Consider the following 11,404-nt stretch of genomic DNA (forward strand, 5'->3'; position numbering starts at 1 on the left):
TTTTTACCAACCCATTATTATTATCTCAAAGTCAAGTTAATACTGAGAAGTCAGTCAAAGTGAGGATGTGCACAAAGTTGCTATTCCTAAAAAAAAAAAAAAAAAAAAAAAAAAGACAAAATTGCTATTCCTAAAGAGGATCAAAATGCTGATAGGGATATAACAAACAGCCTACATTTCACTCATGCAGGAAACACCCTTGAAAGATAAAATAAGCAAACAGAAAAATATGGATCAGTACTTGATCTGACTTAGGTACAAATAGGCTTTTTGTTTTGCTTATGAGACGTGGTGTTATGTATCTCAGATGGCCTCAACCTTGCTATGCAGCCGAGGATGACCTTAACCTTTGAACCTATTGCTTAACCTCCTGGGTGTTGAGATTACATGCATGTACCTCATACTCAGTTTATGGGGTGCTGGGGATGTACACAGGACTTCATCTATGCTAGACAAGTATTCTAGCAACTGAGTCCATTCCAGACCCAAGTCAGCACTTGTCTGCCTGGAGAGTGCTTACTTCTTATATGGGAAGCTGGTGCTGTCTACTGTTGAAATACATTCATGAGAGATGACATATTCAAGAAACTATATAAACAGAGTGTATGTATATGTTGATTATGCTGCCATTTTGGATAAAGAAACATATGGAATATTACAATTGAAGTTCTGGGATGATGATTTTAAATGAGCCAGAAACTATCTATCTTAATACAATATTAGCACTAAAATTAAATATAATTTTAAAATAAAGAAAATAGGAAAAGCATTTATTTCAGAGATTTATATTAAAAGGTCATCAGATAGAACTTTTTAATGTCTTGGGAAGAAAAGATAAGTGATATAAATCTAGCTTCGGCTGCGTTCTCCCATTTGAAGTATAATAATAAATAATTATTAGATTGTGGCTTTTTTGGAAGCATCTGAAAGCTTTAGTCAACAGTGACATCTATATTTGAGATTTAGAAAATGCTGAGTGATGTAGAAAGGGCAACAGAGTATCCATAGGGACTGCAGATTTACTATTTCATTATGCCTTACTTTCATTCATGTATTTCATTTTGTTTTGCATGTGTGTGGCGTGTGTGTGTGTGTGTGTGTGTGTGTGTGTGTGTGTGTGAAGGTGCGTGCTCACCTGTGGAAGTGAATTGGAGGCCAGGGACTGAGGTCATCTTCAATCCTTTTTCACATTATTTTTGAGACAGGATCTCTCACTGAGCCTAGAGTTCATTGGTTTAGTTAGGATGCTGGCCAATGAACTCTGGGCATCTATTTGCCTCTCCATCCCACCCCCAGCACTGGGGCTGCAGACATGGGTCACTAATTCTGGGTTATAGAGATTAGAACTCAGGTCTACATATGTGCACAGCATGCACTTTACACCCCCCCCCCCGTCCAATACTATGCTTTAACCAGAAATTAAAAAGCATATAGAAAATTTCTATATAAATTTAACTTTTATAGTACTGGGACAACAAACACAGAACTGATTCATAAGTACTGATTAGCATATTTAAAACACTGGGCATGAATCCATACAAAATAGGTTCTGTCATTTTTCTTTTATGTGTCTCTTATTAAAAAGTGATGTGTATGGTATTCTTAGAACTGTTTTGCACTAATGTGGTTTTGATCCTGTTTTTCTTGGCAGCCATCAATAAACTAGAATGGTTTAAAACAAAACATTTCTCCTGTAGGAAGCTTACAAAGTCAATATGATTTTCAATTTATAAATAATAACCAAATAGCTGATTGTGAAATGAATGTCTTGGGGACAGAGAGAACAGCACACCATAAAGAGAGAGAAAAGGAGGCAAAAGTAAGTGTCATCTATAAAAAAATCAGTGTTTGTGGTTATGAATAAATAATGTTGAGATTCAGAATTCATATGCTAGCATAAATTATAGAAGGACATATTTGAGAAATCCAAAACCAAGAGTCACCATAGAGAGGTGGCCTCTTACATCTTTGTCATCCTGAGGTCAGCCCTGACTGCCAAAACAGTTTTACAGACTTCCACATGTCATGTCATGCAAAGTAGAACACATTGAGTTTCTGGTCACATCCAACAGGGAGAATGGTAAAACACCAGAATGTTCTAAGTATCAAGGTCTTATATTGCTTTTTTATATTGAATGCAGACTGATTTCTATTTCTAACTGTATATTTAAAAAGGTATAGGACTGGACCTCCTTAGCCAATTTCAAACTATGACAGAGTTTTATAGGATTTTCCACTAACATGAAGCCAGGTTTTTTTTTCAGGGATTTGTAAAGTGATATTTAATCCATTTATGTATGAATGAAACATCAATATGTATAAATAGAGTTTTTGTTTTAACATTTTCTCCAGAATGTGCAGTCTGAGTCATCAGCAAATTCTCCTCTCAGTACTGTGTACTATATACCAGCAGACTGCTGGGAATTCATAAAATTAGCTTTTATATTAACCTCAGAGAGGTTGAAAGAACGTGCCCTATATATCACAGAAAGAATGCACTTGTCTTAATGGGATTGTCTCATTATTTTTATGCCACCACAGGACCTGACATTGATATGAATGACTCCAACATTTTACGATCACCATCATTCTTGTTTGTTTTCACGTATTCTTTTCAAAGAGAAGGCTTTCCCTGCTTGGGAAGGACAGGTCCTAACATAGCCTAATGCATGACTCTTCACTTGAAACTGATCTAAAGTTCTCTGTATAAAGTATTGTTGATTACTTGGTGGGGACCACTCTGCATCTACTTCCTACCTCTCTCAGAGGCAAATGAGAAGAAAACACCTTGACCGTGGAATTATGGTGAAGTGATGGGTAGTTTTAAGCATGATCCAATACATCAGCCTGTACTAGCATAAGCAAATTTTCCGCTCTCTACTTACCTTGCTACGTGGTTTATTACAGGAGCAAAGTTGGTTGGCCCATACAGCTGCACAGATTTCAGACTTCTATAATAAGCTTCCATGACCCCTTCAATGCCATCACAGTAGGGATTCTGAGGGTTGCCATTCTTGTAGAAAATTACAGGCAAAAATTTAAAAAAAATTTAGTCTCCATGAAAACCAGTTAAAAAAATTTAATACACACCAATATGCATAAAATTAATTTGAACTTAAGGTTTTATATTAGCAACCCCTCTAACACTGATGAATTAACTGGTCTGCAATAGATATTACACAGATCATAATATAATGACTATTCTATTCTAAAAAGAAAGTGTAAAAATGTAAAATAATCTGAGAAAATTTTAAAATAATCTGAGAACCACAGCAGGCATTTTAAAATCAGAAGTATCTAAACTCCAAATTGATTTGTGCACACTTAGAGATTTTATTTAAAATCTGGAAAGAAGAAAATTAATAGTAATAGTGTTTATCTCTGGGTGGTTAGGTATTTAGTGCTTTTCACTCCATATCCTGAACATATTCTACATTTTCCCAATTTCATATAGGTAGTAAGCATGAATTACAATCTGAAAAAAGTAAATGCTTTCAATTCAGTTTTACTTGAAAACTGGAAAAAAGCAAAATATTTGCTATGTTCACACTTTTCAAGTCATGGATGTCTGACTCTGCCTAGAGAAAGGGTCACAAGGAATATAACTGGAGAATATAAAGTGAGAAACATTGAAACAAGAAAAAGGGGAGAAAAAAATCAAAGAGGATATCCATGTAGTGTGGGTGAGTGGAGCTGGTTAGTAATAAATCCTTGTTCTGGGAACAGTGCCCACATGGACCCCACACCCTTCCTTTCTCACACTGCCTCTGCCCTGGCACTGTCAAGGTTCATCCTCCTGGTCCAGATTTTATGTTATTCAAGTGAGACAATGTTAGTTGTTGATTTCTTGTCCATCTAATTGTCCCTAATGTTTTACCACTTTGTATCTTGGCATCAAACAGTACTCTACACTGTCTCCTATATGTGGGAGAATTCCAGAACAGCTAAGGTGGGCTGTTCTGCAGCAGGCCAGCTCGTGGGGCTCTGGCAGCTTAAGATGCTGAAGTGAGCTGTAGTCATCCGAAAGCCTGATATGGGCTAGAGGAAGAAGCCAAATGGATGTGCCTTAGGTTTGTTTCTAATGGCATCTCAGCTAACTTCCCCAGAATGATTAATCAGAGAGAAGGACAGAGCCCAGAAGCTTCATGTGAGACTTTCAGTAGCTGGTCATCATTGTTTCTCCTCTACCCTATCTGCTAAGACTGGGCCACAAAGAGCCACCTTCTCAAGGTAAGGACAATTAGGCTTCTCCTCTGGAAGTAGGGCATACAAAAACTGTAGGTATATTTACAGACATCAAAAAACTATAACTGTATTTAAACAGCAATAACTCTAGAATACAGATTTATCCCCAAACAATCACAATAACTGATCATTTACAGCTGAGGTTTGTTGAATTCTATGTAGCAAGTTTTGTACTGAATAGTCGATGTATCTAACTGTTAATAGCTAAAATGGTCGGGAGAATGATGTTGTACTTAGCACATAAAGAAATGAAAACACTGAGTTCGTTGCTCATCCAAGGTCACACAACCCAAGACAGATGTAAACTATGACTCTAGGACGTCTGACCTTAGCACTTGACCCCTTCACCCCTTCATGGCTCCACTTAGGACACAGCCAATGTTTTGAAAAACTGGGGATTTTAGAAAATAAGCCAGAGGGATCAACGCCTGCAATCTTGCTATTCATAAGCAAGGGATTTATACTGAACTCTTCACTTTCAGTATTATATTTTCTTCAAAGATTTTAATTAATTAACCCCCATAACAACACTTTTAAACTGTAATGGTTTGAATGAAAATGTCACCCATAGACTCAGGTATTTGAATTCTTGGTCCTCAGTTCCTGGCATTGTTTGGGTAGGCTTAGGAGGTGTGGCCTTGCTGATGGAAGTCTGACACTTGTGGCAGGCTTTGAGGATTGTAAACCATGCTATTCCCAGTTTTCTGTCTCGGCTTCCTGTTTACAGCTTAAGATGTGAGCTGCCTGTCACGCTTCCCCATCACGATAGTGACGGGCTTCTAGCCCTCTGGAACGGCAAGCCCCCAGTAAGCCTTTCCTTTTCTAAGGTGCCTTGGTCATGGTGTCTTATCACAGGAACAGAAGAGTAACTAATACAGAAACCAAAAACAAACAAATGAACAAACAAAACAAACAAACAGGAAGTGCCACCCAGAAAAACAAATGCTGCCAGTTCTCTCCAATATGGAGATGCTGGCCTTGGGTCTTTAGAATTTTGTATATGTTTCACATAAGGGAAAGCACAAACACAGTCCCCCACTACCACCAATTATGCAGTTGAGTATCTCACATTTGTGGAAATCACAGGGAATCAGCACACATCAGGAATGCAATGGATAAGCCTCGCCCTGGGAAAACTGACCTTTGTGATCATGGTATCTCCCCTGCCAGGTAATTGTAAGTACTTAGCTTGGAGTGTCTATAAAAGCCAGAAATATATAGAAAGAAAGGTGTCATTGGTGCAGGCTAATCTTAAGGAAGTAAGGTCAAAACACAAGTGGTATGAAGTGGGAAATGGGAATAATGGAAGGAGGATGGTTGAAGGGTAGGGGGTATAGGAAAGCAGGGCGGGGGGGGAGATAATTAATATTAATGTTGTTTGAAAAAGCCATATGGAAACCTATTTTATAAGCTTCCATATATATAAAGAGATAGATAGATTGACAGACAGACAGATAGATGATAGATAGATATAATAGAGAAATTGAGGATAGATAAAATACAGGGAAAAATGATGATTGGTTGGTTGGTTGATGATAGGTAGATAGATAGATAGATAGATAGATAGATAGATAGATAGATAGATAGATAGATAGATAGATAGATAGATAGAAGTATAAATGGAGTTACCTTACTCATGGGGATATTGCTCCTCCCATAAGCCATAAGTTATCAAACAAACAAACAAAAACCCAGTTCCAGATGTGGATATCTCCCATGGAGTTGTTGGCCAAAGGAGTCCCAGAGATCCCCAAACAATACAGATAGTTTTCCTTGCTCTTGGTTGCTCAATAGAACTTGATGGTAAGACTCTATTGCTGAAAATACCACACACATGGGTCATTGAACATTGAGAAATTAAGCTGATTAAGCCAGTTGGTATTTGGTGGCTGCTGAGAGAGGGACAGCCAGTTTTCTTCAGTGTTGAGAAGGGGATATTGATGTGGGGACAATTGGAGAGGGGAGTGGGTGTGGATATGATAAAAATATATTGTATACATGTATGTAACTATCAAAGAGCAAATGAAAATGTTATATTAGGAAAATAAAAACCTCTATTATGAAATAGATCTACAAAGTATCTAAAATCTAGAAGTTTACCATTTAACACAAAAATGTTGGTTTTGGTATTAATTGGAGGTTGCTTATATTGTACGTGTATGTGTGCACATGTGTGCAGATGTGCACATGTGAGGTGCATGTGTGTGTGTGTGTGTGTGTGTGTGTGTGTGTGTGTGTGTGTGTGTATGAGGCCAATAGCCTTGGTTGTCTTCTACAGTAGCAATTCACCTTATTTTTTGATACAGGGTCTTTTGATAAACTTGCAAATGTCTATTTTTGCTAGCCTGGTTGGCTCTAATGTCTCGGGAATCCTCATGTCTCCACTTGCACAGTGCTGGAGTTATGGGGGCACCACCAGGCCAAGCTTTCTATTAGTGTTTTTACATGGGAGCTAGGGATTTGAACTCAGGTCTTTGTGCATTCACAGCAAACACTTTTCTAACTCTGCCCATCTCTCCAGCTTGGAGACGTGTAGACGAATTTATAAGCAGTCTTATTAAATAAAGAACAAGGAGCCAAATATAGGGGTGAAAGTCTTAGAGATTAGGGAAACAGTGAAAAGGGGAAGTACTGTGAATAAATATCATTCTGTATGCTGTGAATGTGTTGCTCTGATTGGTTAATAAATAAAATGCTGATTGGCCAGTATCCAGATAGGAAGTATAGGCGGGACAAGCAGAGAAGAGAATTCTGGGAACAGGAAGGCTAAGTCAGGAGTCACCAGCCAGGCACAAATGTGAAGCAATATGTGAAGGCTGAACTGAAAATGGGTACCAAGCCACCTGGCTAAACATAGATATGAATTATGGATTAATTTAAGTGTAAGAGCTAGTCAATAAAAAGCCTGAGCAAATGGCCAAACAGATTTTTTGTTTTTTTATTTTGTTTTGTTTGTTTGTTTGGTGTTTTGAGACAGGGTTTCTCTGTGTAGTTTTGGTGCCTGTCCTGGATCTTGCTCTGTAGACCAGGCTGGCCTTGAACTCACAGAGATCCACCTGCCTCTGCCTCCCTAGTGCTGGGATTAAAGGCATGTGCCACCACTGCCTGGCTAAGCCTCTGTGTGTTTACTTGGGGAACACAAGTGGGAAAGACTTGTTCTGACTGTAGGTTGGGCGGGACACAGGAAAAACTTCAGCTACAGAGCTGACCTACTTCATCTTCTTTTTGAATAAGATTTTATGATGCTCTTTTCCCTTGAAAGGTGTAAGCTAATTAAAATTGAAACTCATTACTGATTTTAGGCATAGAAAAAAATATTATCTATCAGCCTTAAGGGAACAGTTACAAACTAGGATAGTCATAAGCTACTTTTCTGATCAGCATGTTAACGTTTTCACTGGGGGCTTGTATGTCTATGAAACTCTTTCTCCTTCTCTGGAAGTAAAATTACAAGGTCACCATTTTCCCTCTTTTGGCAGTAGAAAGCCAGGCACTGTGTGCCCTGCTTATCACTGTGGGCTTCTGAAAGGCTGATTTCTCAATTAGTCCTCCTGCCCTAGGAAGTGGTGCTAAGATTTCCTCACAGCCGGGGATGATAAGAATGCTTTGTAATGCAAAGTCTTATCTCTTTAAGAATATATGCTTTGTATCAGTCAAATTATTTAAAACATTTTCCAGTTACCAAAATTAGACTTCCCCTTGAATGACAAAGTTGCAATGGGTTATAATAAGATTTTAAAACTAATTCCTTCAACAAATTATTCAGGAAAGCAAGTTTTGTCTTTTAAACCCAATTAGATTGGCATTTGATGTGTGCCAATTTTATCTCAGAGGAGACCTAGTAACTAGTACTCATTATAGTCAGGAAAACAAAAGCACTCTGAAAATGGAAAATAACCATTAGGCACCAAACTAAATTTGGTTTATTACCATCAGAACCAATGTAATCCTGTTTCCTTAACAGTGCACAGGGTTAGTTTCCATAGATATCACAAGCCATGACAGCAGTCTTAGCAGTTCTGAATTGGATTTTAAGAAGAACTTACAGGTTAAGTAATAAACAGTTCGTTCTAATCAGTGGGCAGTTTAATAAATTTGACGACAAGAGTGAATGATAAGGAAAAAGCAGAAAGGGAGACAGGTGGCAAAAATCTATGTACAAAGGTGAGAACTATGCAGAGAGAAATTACTGGCCTCATTGGGGTGAACATTATCGTTCCCTCTGGGGGCTTTAAAACAGATCCAGCCCCCCCCCCCCCGAGGCTCACACAAGGGGTTTTCATGGCTTTTTACATTTCTGGGAGGTTTTAGTTCTCTGAGTTGCATGGAATTCCCAACAGATACTTCCTTTTATATGACTTAGGAGTATGATATGTGTGAATGATTTCATGAAAGAAAACAATGATCCCCTCCCCATAGCATCTTTTCCTAAGACTGTGTGGGTGATGGAACAAAGAAACAAAACTGAATACGGAAATAACAATGCACAAATACTCATGAAAATGTGTGGGAAAGATTCAATCTATTCATATAAAAGCTTCTGTGTATGATACATATACATGTGTGTACATGGCTATGCATATACACATATGTATACATGTGTGTATGGCATATGTGTGCATGCATATATGGGTGTGTACATGCATGAGTGTTTGCATGTACGTGTGTATATGAACATGCATGTGCACATGTGTGCTTCTACACATGTACATAAGTATATATGTGCTCGCATGTATATGCACATGTTCATGTGTATTGAATATGCATGTATGTGCACATGTACATATGTGTATTGCACATGTGTGTATGTGTGTGCATACATGCACCTACATGTATGTATGTGTGCATGTGTATATGTGTTGAGAAAGCACATACTTACAGAGACAAATGGGATGCTCTTGTGAGCCATAGTTTAATAACGGTTAAGAGCAGAGGTGTTAAGAAAAAGGAAGATTAGGGTTTGATCCTGTCCTTTGGATCTGAACTGTCACACGGCTCCTGGAGATAGTCTCACCACACCAAGTATAAGTAGTGCATGAGTGTATCTGTCATGGTGTATCTACTGCTCATAGATTTTTTTGGACATTATATAAGATAATGAATATAAATGATGAGTTTGATTCTAATAATGTTCACTCAGTCTTGATCTGTCTTCCTACCCGAGGAAACTGGAGCTGTGAGAAAGCAGCTAAGGCGGAGGCAGCACCACCACTGGGTAACGGTTTCTATCATCAGATGGGAGACGATTCATCACTGGTCACAGAGACATGATCTCTTAGCTCAACGCTGCACGTGAGCACGCTTGGGTGTGTCACTTGTCAACCACAGAAATGACGTTTCAATGCTCTGGAGATGAGGAAGCCTAAGATGGAATAGCAGGACCATTGCTCGCTCCAGGCTGGAGGGCTGCTGGCTGCTTAGGTGACAGAGCAACTGCTGTGTGGCTGCTCTGCTAAAAGGGTTTTATTCCCATGTCTTCATCCTGACATAATCACCGTGTGTGTGTGTGTGTGTGTATGCGTGTGTGTGCATATGCGTGCACATGTGTGTCTGTGTGTGAAGCCAGAGGTTGGCGGCAGGGGTCTTCCTCAGTTACTTTCTAACTTACTGTTTGAACAAGATCCCTCCTCCCTCCAAGCTAGAGCTCACCAATTCAGCCAGACCTGCTACCAAGCCTTGGGGATCCCCATCTCTTTGTCTTCTCAGCACTGATGTCAATGGACCCACACCCTCATACCCAGCCTTCTGTGTGGATGGCAGAGATCTGAAATCTGATCCTCATGCTTGCACGGCATGCATGTGACCCACGGAGCCATGTCACCAACATCTAGTCACCCCTCGGTAGGTCTGCCTTTTAGTTCTGCTAGTCCTGGCAACACCAGAACTTTAGACAAGATACATTCAGATCATAGCAATCTCTACATGAAAAAAAAAAAGATGGATTTTCAAGGATCTGATTTAGGTGCAATCTTATTTTTATATCCATCCCTAACATTATATGACAATATTGGTTTGATTACGTGGAATAAATGTAAAGAGGGAAAAGCAGACAAGGCATGAATGGGGGGATGAGTAACAGCACATAAAAGGAGAAGGGACATTTTCAAAGTAAATTAATAATTAATTTTCTTTAGTTTAACAAATCATTCCTTCTATCAGGCATAATGAAGGATGGTCAGCTAAAGATAGCCACACATTCCTTGATGGCCTTTCCACGAGAAGCCAAAATTAATTCCCCTACCTTGAAATCTGTGCTGGCCATAGTAACTCACTTAGTAAAAGTAATGTCACACTTTAGAACTTCTAAGCCTGTGATCTAATGGATCTGGAATTTCCATCTTAGACTTCAGAAAACCCAGGAAAACTGACTATGGGTGGGGAATATGAACACCAGGAGTCTACCATACTAGGGAGAGCCAACAATAAGCTGTGTATAAGAGGAAACTTCTGCTACTTCAGCCATCTCATCTCGGGCATCAGAAAATGAGCACAAGACAAGGAATGATCATAGTGTCCGTACTACACAAAACACATGATGCAGACCAGACCTGAGGAACCGGAGCGGTGTCCAGAAGGGAGGCTCTGAAATATCACCTTAGTCAAATTATCCTTTAACCATTAAAAACGTCTGAGCTGAGGCCTGATATTTAAAACAAACACGTATGCTTATCCAGTTATGTTTGTGATTTCCTTTATGACCCACAGACTATGAGTTTAACATATTTATTATAGGGATATTTATTATGCAATGGTGGATGCCCAGAATAGACCTACTATGTATAAATGGAGGTTCTGTAGGCAGATTTACTGATAGTCTGTCTTTTATATGAAGTTCATTCTCCTAAGTGAACTATTATAAAACTGGAATGAGTGACAGTCACCAAGACTTGCTACCTAAACAAGTGCAGTAGACACAGGAAAACCAAGACTGAAGTATCTGGCATGTTAGTTGTTTTCAAACTGTCAAATAATTTTCATATATCATTACCAAAGCAAACTCGTGAGATATCCTTCCGTCTGGAGGCAGCTTTGCACCAAAACCAAGGGCTGGGAACATCTTATCGCTGTCATAATCTTGAACGATTTCTCCCACAGCCTTCAGGGCCATGCCGTAGGCGTTCAGTTGGTAAGGGTTCATGTAGTGGAGAGAAGTCGGCTG

The 11,404-nt window shown here is 39.0% G+C and overlaps 1 protein-coding gene and 1 non-coding gene across 5 annotated transcripts in view; both read right to left on the minus strand.

Annotated features, from left to right (window-relative positions):
* The window catches only part of Cpne8 (copine 8), a 230,951-nt gene that overhangs the window by 56,575 nt on the left and 162,972 nt on the right, over positions 1-11,404 (minus strand). For all 4 annotated transcript variants that reach the window (XM_076556619.1, XM_076556618.1, XM_042264610.2 and 1 more), the window contains exons 15-16: positions 11,234-11,404; positions 2,886-3,013 (exon numbers count right to left, since the gene is read on the minus strand). The exon at positions 11,234-11,404 is cut by the window's right edge and continues 11 nt beyond it. In XM_076556619.1, coding sequence (XP_076412734.1) covers positions 2,886-3,013; positions 11,234-11,404 — 299 coding nt within the window. The remainder of the gene's footprint in view (positions 1-2,885; positions 3,014-11,233) is intronic.
* LOC121824550 (U1 spliceosomal RNA) lies at positions 5,256-5,423 on the minus strand. The gene has a single exon (XR_006066490.2). It is a non-coding gene; the product is annotated as a U1 spliceosomal RNA (small nuclear RNA).

This window comes from Peromyscus maniculatus, chromosome 20 (assembly GCF_049852395.1).
Source record: "Peromyscus maniculatus bairdii isolate BWxNUB_F1_BW_parent chromosome 20, HU_Pman_BW_mat_3.1, whole genome shotgun sequence".
Taxonomy (NCBI): Eukaryota; Metazoa; Chordata; class Mammalia; order Rodentia; family Cricetidae; genus Peromyscus; species Peromyscus maniculatus.